Consider the following 15862-nt stretch of genomic DNA (forward strand, 5'->3'; position numbering starts at 1 on the left):
AAAGAAACCTTTCTGTTCTTCATTTCCTTCCTAGTACTGACATGTGCAGGATGGCTGTTGGGATAGCCAGGAAGGAGAGGGAACCTTCTAGGCAGCCAAAAGTTGATGAATTCTGTAAGTACTTCACCTGGTGATTATGATCAGAATTAACTGATCTGTCTCAGGTGCCAGGATCTGTTTTCAGGCAAACTTCCTCTGCTCTATCCCTCTTAAATGAGGACAGGCTCCAGTGACATGCAGGAAGTAAGAATGTCTTAAAGGAGTTAATTGAAGTGGACTTGAAGGAGGTTTGTCTACAGCAACACATCTTCACTTGTGCTGAGAGCTTCCCTCTACATCCACTTGCCAAGGCCTTGGACTTAGTAAATAACTTTTTGTAGTCCCTTCAGCTTCTTGATGTGGCATTTCATGCCTGAACTAGTTGAGTATCCTTAAAGGCAGCACTTCAGCTGAACCTTCTTCTTGCAGTATCAAGCTGAAGTAAATGAAATAAAACAGGCTAATTGCTTTGCTGGGAGCCAGCTGGTGTTTTGTGGGCAGCTGCAGTACAGGTACCTCCCCATGAGTGGGATGAGTCACATCAGCAAGGATACATCACACCCTCTGTGTGCACTTTGTGTGAAAAGACTCCTTGAAACTGGATTTTGAGCTGTTGTTCAGTCTGGTTTCACTGTAGCTGTTGTGCACCTCACTCTTCAGCTGCTTTTGTTTCTGGTTTGTCCTTTCTAGATTTTTAAGACCACCAGAAGCAAACTGTCCCATTTGCCCATTCTTGTGTTTAGGGTGGAGATGGAACACTTGAATTGCAACAGCCCCTGAATCATCCAGGATCTTTTGCCACCTCCTGGCACAAAGGTGCCTTTTATAGCTGAAACTGGGGGCAGTTGGACACCAGGAGGGAGTCTGTTCCTTCCACCCTTGCTGCTGGGATACAATTATTTATAGACTTGGGGTTCTTTGGCAAGTTTTCCTTAAGTGCAGAAACTCTGTCCTTTGCCTGGAGGTGCCTGTGACCGTGACAAGTTCAGGTGAGAGGCACAGCTGCTTTGCAAACTGCCTTTATGAGCCGCAAGGTCCATTTTGCCTAAAGCTTTCCCTCTCCCCTGCCTCCAAAATGTGTCACTTAAGCAGCAGAGAGGGCTGGCCATGGCCACGGGGCTTGGGGAAACTTTCCCAACATTGCCACTGCCCTGCCCTCACTGTGACATTGCCCTGGCTCTGACAGCCCCCCTCTGGAGGGGAGCAGCTCTGTAACAGCTGCTCTGACTGAAAGCTGCTCTTTTTCTACTATGCAGTGAAAGCTCTAATGTGTTAAAAAAAGAGGTGTTATAAAACCACAAGGGAGGTGTTGGAGGTGGGTATTGTTTATTAAAAGAGGCTGAAGTGATGCAAACTGAATTGATGCATGACAGTGACTGTTAAAAGCAGCTTTAATAGAATGTGTAGTGATTCAGGAAAACCAGGATCTTACACCACTGGAGGTTTTTGGTAGCAGATTAAGCCAAAGTACCTTTTAGGAAGAGATGCTGCTTGAAGCTGAGACTGTGTATCAGGACTTTATATCTAAAAATACGTAACATTACACCACCAGTGCCCTGTCACCACAGCCCCTCCTGGGCCCATGGGCTGAACAGAAAATGGGAAGCAAATCTCCACAGACTGCACTCCCCAAGAAGTATATTACAGTAGTGTCTTGGAGAATACAATCCCCAGAAAGAAAAAAAAATACTATATATATATTACATAAAGTATTCTCACAGAAGTTTTGCATTTTGAAGGTAGGACAGAACCAGACAAAGCCAGCTGTACACATCCATCCTGTCCCTAACTCCGGAGCGTGGCCAGACGGGACTGCATGGCCTCGATGTCCTCCTCCTCATCCACGGCAGCGGCTGCTCCCATAGGCTCGGGCTCCGGAAGGGCATCTGTGACTTTACTGGGTGCTTTACCCAAGGCCCCTGCAACAACAAACAGGCTGATCAGTGTGTGTTACACCTTCATTTCATAATTGGTGGTTTCCAGGGACAGCAGCAGCACTGACTGACCTGCTGTGCCCTCAGAGCTCCCCCTCTGCTGGGAGGAGGCTCCCTGCTCCCCCCACTGCCTGCCCCATGGGAGGGGAGCTGCTCCAGCCAGGAAACAGGGTGGAAAAAGCAAAGCAGGATGTCAGAAACAAGCGAGGGCAGTGTGCCAGGCACTGGGCACAAGGTGCCAGGAGGGCCAGAGCTGTGTCCCCAGTGTGGTACAGCTGAACACGGCCCTGGGACTTGGGTTTGTCACATAAAATTTGGGTAAGCAGCATTCTAAGCATTCTCTAAGTCAAATACTCAACCAGTCAATCATACTTCATGAGCTGGAAGGCAGAAGGTGTGGTTTTGGGAAGGGTTTTTGTGTGTTTGGTTTGGTTTTTTTTCCCAAACAAGAGACAGCATTTTACAGCAAGGACTCACCCCACCCCACTCAAAGCGGTGCTGCTGAGCTTATTTCCTGGCTTCATTAATAACAGTATCTAGTCAATCATACAAGTTTCACCTTGTTAAGAAGATTCACTGCACGGACCAACACAAACCTGTTGGAGCCTCAATTACAGAACAGCACAGACAGCAGCTGACAGATACTTCTGCCTTACTGAGCCCCACTGGCCACCTCAGCCAGTATTCCTGAGAAACCAGTTTGTCAGAGCTCCCTGCCCATGACCAAAGGCAGAGCTCAGTCAGAACAGATGAAGATTTAAATTGCTGTGTCTTACTGAACAGAGTGGAGGCTCCACTCTCGGCAACACCCAAACTCACCAGCTGTAATTTCAAAAAGGATTTTGTCAATTTCCATCTCAGCTTCCTCTTCCATCTCCTCCTGATCCTCCAGGCCTTCAAAGGTGTCCTCCAGCATTTCCTCTATAATCCCAGCCTAGCAGAAAACAGCAATGCAGTGTGTGATGCCCTTGGAAACAGCAAAGTAAGAGGACACACTTCCTACTTTGGAGATCAGGTTATCCCTATCCAGGCACTTAACAACCCCCTGGTTGCTGCTCCAGCTTTGGGGATCGAGGCTGTGCTGTTGCAGGAGCGTGGCCAACACCTGCCCTCAGTGTAAGCACGTGTTTCTGCAACTGGTGCACAAGAAAAGCAGGAAGAAAACTGAGGATTAAATACGTGTTCTCTCTCTGAAACCCTCCAGCTGGTTATTTGTTGTTGTTGCACACCTGAAGAATCACCAGCCATGTGAAATACCAACCTCAGTCATGCAGCACGAGCTGTGTGACACTGTCAAAGTGCTGCTTGACAAAGCTTGCCCTGTTTCTATCTGCATTTGAGAACATTCCTTTGCAGGGCCTGCAGCCTAGAAACAGCCAAACCATGCTGGTGCACAATGGTAAAACTATTTAGAAATAAACTGATTTGAACTTAAGAGTCTAAAGTGGTAATAGGGGAAAAAGCAAACCAATTTTGGTAGATGAAAATGTAATAGTCATGTCAAGAGTCTTGGTTCAAATGGGAACACTTTCATCACATGGAGACACTGATGTTCTAAACCCACCATCAGACTGCCCATACAGAGTGTCCTGAGCTCTCACAGATCCTCTGTCAAAGGGGCCACCCAAAAGGGACCACCTCCTGTTCACCAAAGTCTGATTTATATGCCAGATCTCACCTTCATCATCTCTTTGGACAACTCCCTCATTGTTGCTTGGATTTCAGGGATTTTCACTAGATTTTGCATAGCTTTCATGACTTCTGTGCTCTTCTGCAATGAACCTGCCACTCTGAGAACAGCTGTGAAGGAAAGGCATAGAACAGCTTGAACGATCCATGCACTGCCAAAAGCAGAAAAACCACATCCCCCTACAAGGAAATTTGTTTACATTTAGGCAATTTAATTAAAAAAGAAACAAGCATCCCATTTCTTCATTTTTCACTATATTCCCAGAAAAGCCCCAACAGTATCCATGTTGGAACAGCCATGTTTATAGCAAAGCTACTGGTCCTGTACAATTATCTGGATCAACCCAGATCACCTGCAGAGAGATTTCAACCCATCAGCTCATAAAATAAGGAATGCAAAGGTGCTCCTCTCCTGCCCAGGCCCCTGAGCAGCCAGAGGGCTCACTGAGGGTTTCACCAGTGGAGCTGCAGTCCAGCCCCACATCCCACTGCTGGAACCAGGAACCTCCTGCCCAGCACTGGGTACTGGAAACTGCCTCTGGAAGAAGTTCTACTGCAATAGTTCCCCAGCAAAGAGTGAGTGTGAAAATTAATACTGAAGCAGTTTAAACTGAGTTTAACAATACTCTTCCAGAGTATTCTCATAACTCTGTTTATAAGCTCTCCTCATGTATGTTGGTACACCAAGGTACAAAAGAAATAATGAAGGAACTTTGAGGTATTTGAATTCTGCCATCACAGCTTCCTAGACACAGAGAACTTACCTGTTTGTATATAAAATGGTCACTCCTGAACGAAGCAAAATGAAGGTACAGCATATATTATTTTTCATTTTAGTAACTTCTTAAGAGCCTTACACTTGTAATGTTAACAAACTAACAGAAACTTTGCCTTAAATGGCCATTTCCCAAGTTAATACAAACCCCAGACCAAATCCAGATTCTTTCCTATTTCCTCTCTAAGTGTATCAGAACACGCCCCGGAAGATGAAGATGCTGGCAGTGGTAACAAGGAGGAAGCTGCATTGAGTTTTTCCTTTTAAGGGACACCTCTAAGCTGCAAGGATGGTCCTACTTCCCCTTCCTGAGTGAAAGTCCTGGGGAGCCACATGTGAGGTATTGTAAGATTACACTGAAGGTTCATTCTACAACTCCTGATTTATCACTCATCCAGTGTTAAAATCTATTTGGATAATGTTGGGCTGGGGAAAATTCTTTGACATTTCAAATGTATGTTATCCTCCACCAAGTCTTTCCCTCTCTTTAAAGCTTTCTACTCTGCTTGTTACAGGCTGGAATGTTTTCAGCTATGGAAAACACTGCAGGAAGTCTATTACAAAAGATTTCTGATGTGGGTAAGAAATGAGGAAAACAGGCTGGTTCTGGAGGACCAGAGAGGGCCAAGGAGGGTTTACAGAGAACAGGTATTAAGCCAAGGGGTAAATGGATTCATCCACACCAGGGAAACCAAATGCTGCTCCCCCATCTCCATTTAGGTGTTGGTAAGTGTCCCCAGACTCCTGCTAGAGCAGAAATCATCTACAAGCTGAAGGGAATTCTATGGAAGGAAATAAACCTCCTGTTACAGATCCCAACAAAATCAGTGACCACAGGCTGCACAAGGATACAGCAACATTATAGGCACACATTCAAAGTATTTAGGAATGCACAGTTTTATGTGCCCCAAATCACTGGGAGTTCAGTTTCAGAGCACGTGATTCTCATGTCACTGCAACCCTCAGGCTCTGGGGAGAGGTGTGAGTTCATCTGCTGAGCAGCAAATCGGAGGAAACGGAGCCAGCAAGTATCAAGGGAACAACGAGGGGCAGGAACCTCAGGAAACCAGACATGGGAGCTCCCAGACTACTTCAGAGCCCAGGGTGGGACACCCATCCAGACAGGGCAGTGGGGAAACAGCCCCCAGAACATCCTGCAGACTGACAGGGGTTATTGCCTACAGGGATGTGGGATTCATTATGGAATGTGAGAGAAAAGGCACGTTTGGACCCAGAAAAAACTTCTTGTGAATATTTTAAGGGGATTGCAGGAATGTGATTGAACTTTAGGGAACAAACAGAAGTGGAGAACAGAATGGATTGAGGTGGACCAGGGAACACACAAACCTCAGGACCCTGCAGGACCAGGTACCAGCAGCTCAGGTGAGGCAGGAGATCTGGGGTAAAGTCTTGGATAAATGGCCAGGTTGGAAGGAGCATCTGAGAGCAGCTCCTGGAACAACCCATGTATTGTGTACATGTGTATTTGTGTGTTCATAGAATTATAGAATGGATTGGGTTGGAAAAGACCTCCAAGACCATCAAGTTCAACCCTTTACCAGATCATGGCACTCAGTCCCTTTACCAGATCATGGCACTCAGTGCCACGGCCAATCTCAGGTTAAAAGCCTCTAGGGATGGTGAATCCACCCCCTCTCTGGGCAGGCCATTCCAGTGCCTGATTACTCTCTGGAAAGAATTTCTTTCTGATCTCCAACTTAAAATTTCCCGTGGCAGACCTTGAGCCCGTGCCCCCTTGTCCTGTTGCTGACTGCCTGTGCCACTACCAGAGGATCTTAGTCCTCATGAGCTGAAGAGGAAGAGCAGGATGGAGCTGCTCACGTTTGTGTGAAAACTGAGTGTGTTTACAGCATGTTGGCAAAGGCTCTGCTCCAAGTGTGTAGATGTGTGTGCCCCCTGGGATCAGGGGATCAGCCTAAATGGATTCAGGAATGGATGTGGGACTGCAGCAGCCTCACAGCTCTGGGCCTGCTATGGGAGGGACCTCCCTGGGTCCTGGATCCCACTGGAACCAGGTGCCTTTCACAAGAGCATGGCTGCTTCCACATTCAAGCTCTGCCTGCATCTGACCTCAGTTCTGACCATGGAAACCCCAGACTTCCCCTCTAACACTGTAACAGTCACTGTTACAGTGACTCAGAATTGTTTCTTACCGAGCTGGTTCTTCATCCCCATGAGAACAGAGTTCATGTGGGCTTTGGATGCATAGAGTTTGCTTACGGCCCTCCGGGAGTGGATCAGCTCCTTCGCCAGGATCACACACACATCCTTCTGACCCTTTTTGGCAGCATCTTTTACAGACCTCTTCACCTTCTCCTCTTCCCTCTGGATATCTGCAGTACAGAAAAATACAGCAAGGAGTGACAAACTGCTAAGGATTTGGATGAGAAATTATTTTGTTGGGGGGTGTTTTCCATGCAAAGAATTGTTCCTGCTTGATTTCAGATTCCCTCTGTTACTCAAAGACCTTGTTCTAGGCTGATTTGCATTTTAGCTGATTAATTCAACTAAGTATTAATAGGAGAGTTCTCATTACTGAACATCCAGCTCTGTAATTTCCCTTGCAGTTAAGGGTGCTCTAAAGGACTGTCTGGGAATATTCCTGCATGGCACTGAGCTAAGAGGAATTCTTAAGAATAAAAAAAAATCCAGTAAGAACAAAGTACTCTGAGATGACTACTTGACTTACAACTTTAACATAACTTCCTGCTGACTATTAAACTGGCCTGATATAAATAGATATAAATAAACAGACACATATGTAATATATACATGCATATTTTAAGATTACTGCACTGATTTGCTGCTTAGAAGATTTCCTCTTCCACGTCCATCACCAGATAAACCCAGTTCACCAGGAAGGCACAAAGATGTCACAAGAAGTATGAACTATCAGTCTCAGACAGACAGGCATTTTGCCAGCAAAAATACTTACTTGTCAGTCCACATTCAAAGCTTACACCCACATGCCCACCTTCAACTGAATTTGAGGGCTGTTGTAGGCAAAATTGTTGATAGTTTTGTAAATCCCTGAATTGCATTTTTCTGAAAAAAACACATTCAGAAGGATTGTAGGAGGCTGATCTCTAGAAAGTTTTACATATACACTCCCTTTAAAAAAATAAGGCATAACCATCCACAAATTTAAGAGTTGCTCAGAACCACAGATTTTCTAATTAGTGCCAAAAAAGCCTTCATCCTTGCAGGTAGACTTAGTTATTCCCCTGTCAGGCACAACTCAATGAGCCTCAACTGGACACTCAGCCAGTACCCCTGTATTTAAGGGGTCAAGGTGCTGAGTTTCTACTGCTCACACTTCAAACACTTGTGCATTAAGTGTTCCCATAAACCAGCACACTCATATCACAAGCTGGTTGGAGCTGAAGCTACGGATAATTTATCAGGAAAAACTCGTATGGATGAGGAATCATTAGATTTAACATAAAATAGCCTGTTCAAAGTCTCCTGGCATCCAACTTCATTGACCAGCTTTTTCTAAGAGGGGAATACTGACCTAAGCAGAAGCACCAAGTTGGATTTCAACAACTGAACACTAAATAGGCTTCCTTAAATACCATCAGTTTCTCTGGCACATCTGATGTGACTGTTCATAATTCTGCCCTGTCAGGTAACACTGGCTGTGAATAGAAGGAGCCAGGTACCCCAGAAATCCCAGAGTAAATAAAGAATTGAGATAGTAAGGGTTAGGCTCACCTTCCTGCAAAGAGTTGATGGAAATGACCACAAGAACAATTATTTCTAGAAAAGGCTCTGCTCAAATTTAGTTTTGAATCTTCTTGATCTACATCAGACAAGTTACACTTCGGCAAGAATTAGAAGTTGCCCTTTTATAAAAACAAAGACATCAACACACACTGTTTGGCACAGACCAGTCTGGAGACTTTGATGCAGCTTTTCACATTGGAGTTAATGACCCCTGTACTCAAGACCAGTCACTCCCTCAGTATCAATGGGGCCGTTATCCTGAAGGACTGGCAGAAAGCTGTAGGGTCATAATTAGAAAAACATACCCTTGCTGTTTACCCACTGTTATCTGCAGAAATGTCACGAGCTTGATGACACTTGTATGTCAGACATTGGACTGAGCCAAGTCCCAGCATTTCACAGCAGGTAAGAAAGAGCTGAAGAGGCCCAGCAGAAAACAGAAAGCACCAGAAGAACTCCAGCAGTACTGAGGAATTACAACATTCACTCTGTCAGCTGAAAACAACCACAAGAATTGTGTTACTACATCCAGACTCAAGTGCTTTCACTGGCATGACCAGCAGCTGAATGTGAGATTGGTGGCACAAGTAGGCAAGAACAATCAGCTCCATCTCTGAAGGTCAATGCCAGCTACGCCCCTCGAGTGAGCCAAAGCCACTGCCCCAGTTCATCTGCAGCTCAAAGGGACAAAGCAGCCCCAGGCACCTGTGAGAGGGACTGGCATGCTCAGCAAAGCACAAAGTTACTGTGTTAGTCCAACTATATCCACTCAAAAAATTCAGATCTGAAGCAACAAAGACACCTTTCCTTTCTCCAAACCTTCTAAGCCCTCCAAAGCAACCCCCACACAGGAATCCAACAGCAGATGGTTTCAAACAGCATGTTGCTATATTAGTAACTGCGCTGACTGGGCGAGCCAAGTGTTTGAGTGATCCAAACCCACTCAGTTCATCCCAGGTGGATCCAGTTTTGCCATATCCAAACACATCTTGCACTGCCTTCCCCAGGGAAACTAAGACAGGTCTCTGCTGAGCATTCTTAGTCAAAGACTGCAGGGATTTCCTGTGTAAGATTCAACTGACATGGAAAGCACAGCAGAATCCAAGTACAGTGGGTCATTTCTGACGAAACATCCAGTGCCACGTGGCAGTCATCCTTCAGCTGTTACAATACTCAGATTGACATCCACACCAACATACCAATTACCACATAACTCAATACATACATGGGCCATTAAAAGTATTATGGCATGTATAAAGTTAAGAGAAAACCAGAATTTCGAGAAACATCAATAATGAACACATGGGTAGTTTGTTCCCATGGAAGATGCAACATCTAAAACATCAGATCAATAAGATCAGCCACAAGGCAGTTCTTCTATACCTGATACAGACACACAAAGTGCCCTGGAGAATGCAAAACAATTCCCAAGCATAATGAACATCCCTGTGCATCAGTTTTCCTGGAAAAGGCACAAACTCTGTCCCTCATTTTAGAGATGACAAAGACAGGCTTTTACTGCATGAGCAACTCTCTCCTACCAACTCAAACAAATCTACAAGTGGGGGAAGACACAATCCCTGCCAGGTTCAGGGAAGGTGGGCAGAAGAGAAAACAAATTTTGAACAAACAGCAGTGTAATGCTCATAATGCAATAGCAAAACGCCCACCCACTGAGAAAATACTTTTTCTTTCTTCCTCACTTCTGTTTGTAATTTTGTCAAGCTACTTTTGTTTGGCATGTGCACTTCACACCAGTATGTACCAGTGTAACTTTCTGCATGTGGAATTATGTACCACACTGATCCTACTCAGTAAATCAGTGTGGGTAAGATTCTGGATAATAAGTCTCCAAAGGGATTATGTTATCCAAAGGGATTTAACAGCATTATGTCTTACTGGGGGCATACAATTTCAGGTTCTTTTCTGAAAATTTTACTTGGAGAACTTCACAGCAACACCATTTTGTAACAGACTAAGTCCAGCCTCAGGATCACACTCATCTTTATTCCAGACATACCCCAGGTTATTAAATTTCACAGTCTGCCCCAATTAAAACAAAAAAACTTGAAGGCAGACAAGGAGAGGAAAAACAGAAAATGAGACACAAGTACAAACCTCTGATCTGTCTATCAATCACTCTCATTTCTTTCCTTATCTTCAAGGACCATTCATTGACCTTAAAAAGAGAAAGCAAGAGTTACTTGAAATTCCAACTTTGAAACTCTGCTTTTATACTTTCATGTAACATAAACATTCAGCATCAAAAACAGCACTTCAAAATGCACAAGCTTTACATGATGAGTGATGTTAAAATATTTCATTATCTAAATACAAACCCCAAAACATTGCAGAGATAGCACCAGTTACTGCCCTGCTCCGAATGTTCAGACAAGGAGTTACGGAGGCCCTTTAGAGATCCCTTCCAAATGAAACTCTTCTATGACACGAACAGTGAATCAGACACTCCCTGCCTGGCTGGCCTCCTACACCACAGCCACGTTGCTGTGCAGAGAGGGAATTGCCACAGGGGATTTCAGCATAAGGTAGAGACTTTGGCACAGGATGACACCACCAAGAGTACCAGTACACATTTCAGTCAGAAGGATCCACAGGAGGTCTCCAAGCCAGTCCCCTACTCAAAGCAGGATCAGGTTCAGAGTTCAGACAGCTCATTTGGGGCCTCATCCACTGAGCTTTGACACTGTTTGAGAGCAGAGACTTCACAGCCACTCTGGGTGTCTGTTCCAGCACGAATTCTCCTCTGGCCACCTGTGGCTGTAGCCCCTTCTCCTGTCACTGGACATACCTCAAAGTACCCGTCTGTCTCTGTCTTGACTACAACCCCCTTGGAGGCACTGAGAAGCTTCAGACCTTGAGAGTAAAAGCTCTGGTGCTACTTTTATTCTTAGCAGCACAGGATTTGCCCATTATCTAAAAAAAACCAAACCCTAAGTATTAAATGATCTGCAGCTGATGGACCCACTGGCACACTGGACCTGCCAGTGCTCAGCCCGCTCAGTGACTCTAGTTGGCTGCATGAACAGTTTCCTATGAAAATCCCCCTGATGTATATGTGACTTTTTAAAAATTCAAATAAAAAGCTCTATTTACCTAAATAAGCTGTATAGCTGTAAAACAAATTCTCTCCAGTGCATGAGCTCAGTAGGTCAACAGATCTAGACTTTTACCAGTCTCAGAAATGTTCTTGGTCAGGATGAACAAGACCACGTTTCAGTTTCAGACAACAACCACCATCTGAAGTGCTCAAGCACAAGATCTGCTGGAAAAACCCCAACAAACCCAAAGCCCTGCAGAGCTCTGTGTGTATACAAAGGCACAGAAGTTTCAGAAGTGTTTCATAAAGCTCCTGTACCTCTAGTTTTTACAAGGGAAGAAACCCCAACCCTTGCAGGACTAACTTCAGCCTCCCTACTTGTTCTTCAGAAAAGAGTAGAAAAGGTCATGTAGAGTCATTGCTCATCCTGACAGGAAGTTAAGAAAGTTGTTCTTTTGAGTATGGGCTACAGGAAAGGGAAAACAGTCAGGGGAAGAGACTGAGGTAAAACAGAGATTTGCTCTACCATTTTCACTCCAGAACAAACCAACACACATTATACTCTCCTGTACGAGCCCAACCAGCAACTGTCACATGAACCACAGCAGGACTCTGGGATGCACATCCCAGCACAAAGACACCATTAAACCACGGCTGGCTGTGTGTTGTCATTAATTCCTGCTAAATCTGACAGCAGAAACCTCTTTGACAGCTCACTCTTAGTACTGCCAGGAATTGGCTGCTTGACACAACTGCCCTAAAGGCAGAGCTGGGCACTTCTGCCTTCCCTGGTGTTCCCAACACTCATCTCCTGTCTTGTGTGCAAGAGGAGGAGGAGATCCCACTGTCTCTCCTCCAGGATACGCCATGCTGCCAGTTCCATCAGACACAGCAATTTGCTGAGCTCTGAAGAAGCTGTTCCTGCCCATCTCACACAGGGCACTGGGACACGGATACAAACCATGGCACAAGGCAGCAAAGCAGGGAACAGGAGTACCTCGGCCAACCAAGCAGCGAGAACCACTCCGAGCACAACTCCACACTGATAATGCTACTCTGTTTCCACTCCTGATCCAAACAAAACCATCATTCTCACAGCACTGCACCACACCAGTCAGCCAACACAACACTCAGCAGAGCAGAGTCAACTCTGACTACACTGGAGGGAAAACCCCTTTTTAAACTCAAACAATCCCAACATGGCATTAAATGTATAGCAGATCCCCAGCTCTACACAGGCAGAAATGCACCACCAGCTCCCCACAAGGGCTGAAGATGTTTGTCTTGTACTGTTCATAAATAAATTGTCTCCCACCACCAGAGAGGGCACACAAATGAACCCAGGACAAATCACTGCCATCACAAAAGTCTCAGCCTCTCCCCCTCATCACCTGCAGTGCTCAGATCACTCCCTGCAGCCCACCCAGGGACTGTATCCTGTGCACAGCCGCTGTGAGACATGGGGCAAGTGGTGTTGCTTCCCCATCAGCTGGGGAGCAGAAACAACTATGTGTTCCTTCTAAGGCTGCAGTTACATACAGGAGGAAAGGAAATTTTTACTATTAATGGGTTTCTCAATAGCCCTGTTATGGACTATGAAGTCATCACCCCAAGGGAGTACTTAGGACAGCAGGAGGACCCAGGGCACCTCTCCCCACACCTGTCCCAGAGTGCCTTTGCAGGGTTTTCTGCAAAGGATCCCAGAATTGTTAGGGGGTTGGAAGGGACCTCTGGAGATCATCCAGTCCAAACCTCCTGCCAAAGCAGGGTCACTTGGAGCAGGTGACACAGGAATGCATCCAGGTGGGTTTGGAATGTTTCCAGAGAGACAGACTCCACGACCTCCCTGGGCAGCCTGTCCAGTGCTCTGCCACCCTCAAGGTACATAAACTACTCCTCATACTGAGGTGACACACACACAGGATTGTCTTCAGGAGCAGCCTGCACCTTCCAGAGAAGAGCAACGAGGCTGGTGAAGAGACTGGAGCATAAGCCCTATGGGGAGAGGCTGAGGGAGCTGGGGGTGTTTAGCCTGGAGAAGAGGAGGCTCAGAGGTGACCTCAGCACTGTCTAGAACTACCTGAAGGGAAGTTCTGGCCAGGTGGAGGTTGGTCTCTTCTCCCAGGCATTCAGCAACAGGACAAGGGGACACAATGGGCTCAAGCTCTGCCAGGGGAAATTTAAGTTGGAGATCAGAAAAAAATTCTTTCCAGAGAGAGTAATCAGGCATTGGAATGGGCTGCCCAGAGAGGGGGTGGATTCCCCATCTCTGGAGGTTTTTAAACTGAGACTGGCCATGGCACTGATTGCCATGATCTGGTAAAGGGACTGGAGTTGGACCAAGGGTTGGACTTGATGGTCTTGGAGGTCTTTTCCAACCCAATCGATTCCATGATTCTATGAAACTTCTTGTGTTTTAGTTTATGGCCATTGCTCCTTGTCCTGGTGCTGGGTACCACCCATAACAGCCTGGCACCATCCTCCAAGAGCTCCACGATGATCCACAGACACACTGTGCTGCTGGAAACACGAGTTCATCAGTCAGTGAAGGCAAAAGAGCAGCCATCAGACATGACACAACTCATCAGTGTAGTGTGTCCACACCAGGGGGTTACACAGCTCTCTGATGTGTTTCCCCACCCCGTGAGAGCAGCAGCCTCCAATCCCAGCTCCTTCTGTGGGATCTCCTACCTCCACTCAGAACAGAAGAGACTGTGACCCAGCCCATGGGGTGCTCCAACACAGCCAGAGGAAGGGAAAGGACACTCCCAAAGAAACATTCCTCATCTAATTCTGTCACCCAACAGGCAATTACCACAACCTGCTCTCCTGAGACTCAGCTGCTACAAAGCACCATGGAACACCTGTGGCACTGCAGCTCTTCTAAGCCCTCCACTTGTGTGCCCGTCATCCTTCTCTCTGCTGCTTTTCCAGCACCTTTAATGTATTGGATCTTCCCCTCACCATACTGCAGATTTTATCATTAGCACATTATTATTAACACATCAATAGTCAATCATGAAAGGCAGCAGTGAACTCCATCAGTGTCTCAGTTATTTCATTTCACTGTGACATCAGAAAGCTGTTGGTAGAAACAGGGCTCACAGTTTGCCTGCAGACTCATCTTCCCTCTCCAAGTCCAGCATTTCAGCTGTTCCTAATTTTGGGATTGTGTCTGCAAGAGGAGCTAGAATTCCAGAGCCATAGCATGTCAGGGGCTTGGAAGGGACTTTAAAAGACTTATCCAGTTCCAACCCCCTGCCATGGGCAGGGACACCTTCCACTAGACCAGGCTGAGCAAGGCCTTATCCAACCTGATTTGAGCACTTCCAAGGATGGGGCATACCCAGCTTTCTGCACAACCTGTTCCAGTGCCTCATGGCCCTCACAGGGAAGCACTTCTTTCTAATATCTAACCTAAACTCCCCTTCTATCACTTTGCCCCCATTCCCCTTGTCCTGTCACTACAGCTCCCGATGAACAGTCCCTCCCCGGCTCCCCTGAAGCCCCTTCAGACACCGGACTGTGCCAGGAGGTCTCCCGCTGCCGCCCCCGCGGGTGTCGCCAGGCCCAGGCCGGGCCCGGCCCCTCCGCAGCCCCCGCCCGCCGCCATGACAACGCCACACACTCAGGCCTTCACACGGAGCGACACTCCCCTGCACCCCCCGGCCTTCGCCGCGGCTCGGGGCGGACGCGGCCCCTCACCAGCTCCTTGGGCGGCTTCTCGGGGGTCTTCCCGAACAACCCCATGGCGGCCGCACCGCCCGGCACTTCCGGGTTCCCTTCACGGGCGGGGCCCCGAACTGCGCATGCGCCAGGGGCGGGACCGCGCCGAGGGGAAGGAGCGGGAACGGGGCGGGAATGGCGGAGGGAAGGGGCGGGAAAGGGAACGGGGCGGGAACGGCTGAGGGAAGGGGCGGGAACGGCTGAGGGAAGGGGCGGGAACGGCTGAGGGAAGGGGCGGGAACGGCTGAGGGAAGGGGCGGGAACGGGGCGGGAATGGCTGAGGGAAGGGGCGGGAAAGGGAACGGGGCGGGAACGGCTGAGGGAAGGGGGCGGGAAAGTGCTGAGGGAACAGGACGGGAACGGGGCGGGGCAGGAACGGGCTGAGGGAACAGGGCGGGAAGCGCTGAGGGGAGGGGCGGGAAAGAGAACGGGGCGGGAAAGAGCTGAGGGAAGGGTCGGGAACGGGGCGAGGCGGGAAAGGGAACGGGGTGGGAAAGGGCTGAGGGAACGGGGCGGGAACGGGAACGGAGTGGGAAAGGGCTGAGGGAACGGGGCGGGAACGGGAACGGAGTGGGAAAGGGCTGAGGGAACGGGGCGGTCGCTGGGGATGGCCCGTGTTTGTGGCCCATCCACGGCATCACGGGGTCAGTCAGCCCGGAAAGGGCCTCCGTGAGGTCATCGAGCTCACCACGGCCGCGTCCAGTCTTTCCTTAAACACCTACCGGGACGGTGACGCCACCACCTCCCTGGGCAGCCCGTCCCAAGGTCTAATCACCCTTGCTGTGAAGAAATTCCTCCCGATATCCAACCTGAACCTCCCCGGGCGCAGTTTGGGGGTATTTCCTCCAGTCCTGTAGCTGTTCCCTGGGAGCTGTGCCCGCCCTGGCTCCCGCT

The 15862-nt window shown here is 47.8% G+C and overlaps 1 protein-coding gene across 1 annotated transcript; it reads right to left on the reverse strand.

Annotated features, from left to right (window-relative positions):
* Nucleotides 1–1344: 1344 nt before the first annotated feature.
* Nucleotides 1345–15055, reverse strand: CHMP3 (charged multivesicular body protein 3). The gene is made up of 6 exons (XM_071557015.1): nucleotides 14948–15055; nucleotides 10303–10363; nucleotides 6612–6791; nucleotides 3652–3773; nucleotides 2793–2907; nucleotides 1345–1958 (listed from the first exon to the last, which is right to left on the reverse strand). The coding sequence occupies exons 1-6, from the start codon at nucleotides 14990–14992 to the stop codon at nucleotides 1825–1827; spliced, it is 657 nt and encodes a 218-aa protein (XP_071413116.1). The 5' UTR covers nucleotides 14993–15055; the 3' UTR covers nucleotides 1345–1824.
* Nucleotides 15056–15862: the final 807 nt, after the last annotated feature.

The sequence above is a fragment of the Pithys albifrons genome, chromosome 5, assembly GCF_047495875.1.
Source record: "Pithys albifrons albifrons isolate INPA30051 chromosome 5, PitAlb_v1, whole genome shotgun sequence".
Taxonomy (NCBI): Eukaryota; Metazoa; Chordata; class Aves; order Passeriformes; family Thamnophilidae; genus Pithys; species Pithys albifrons.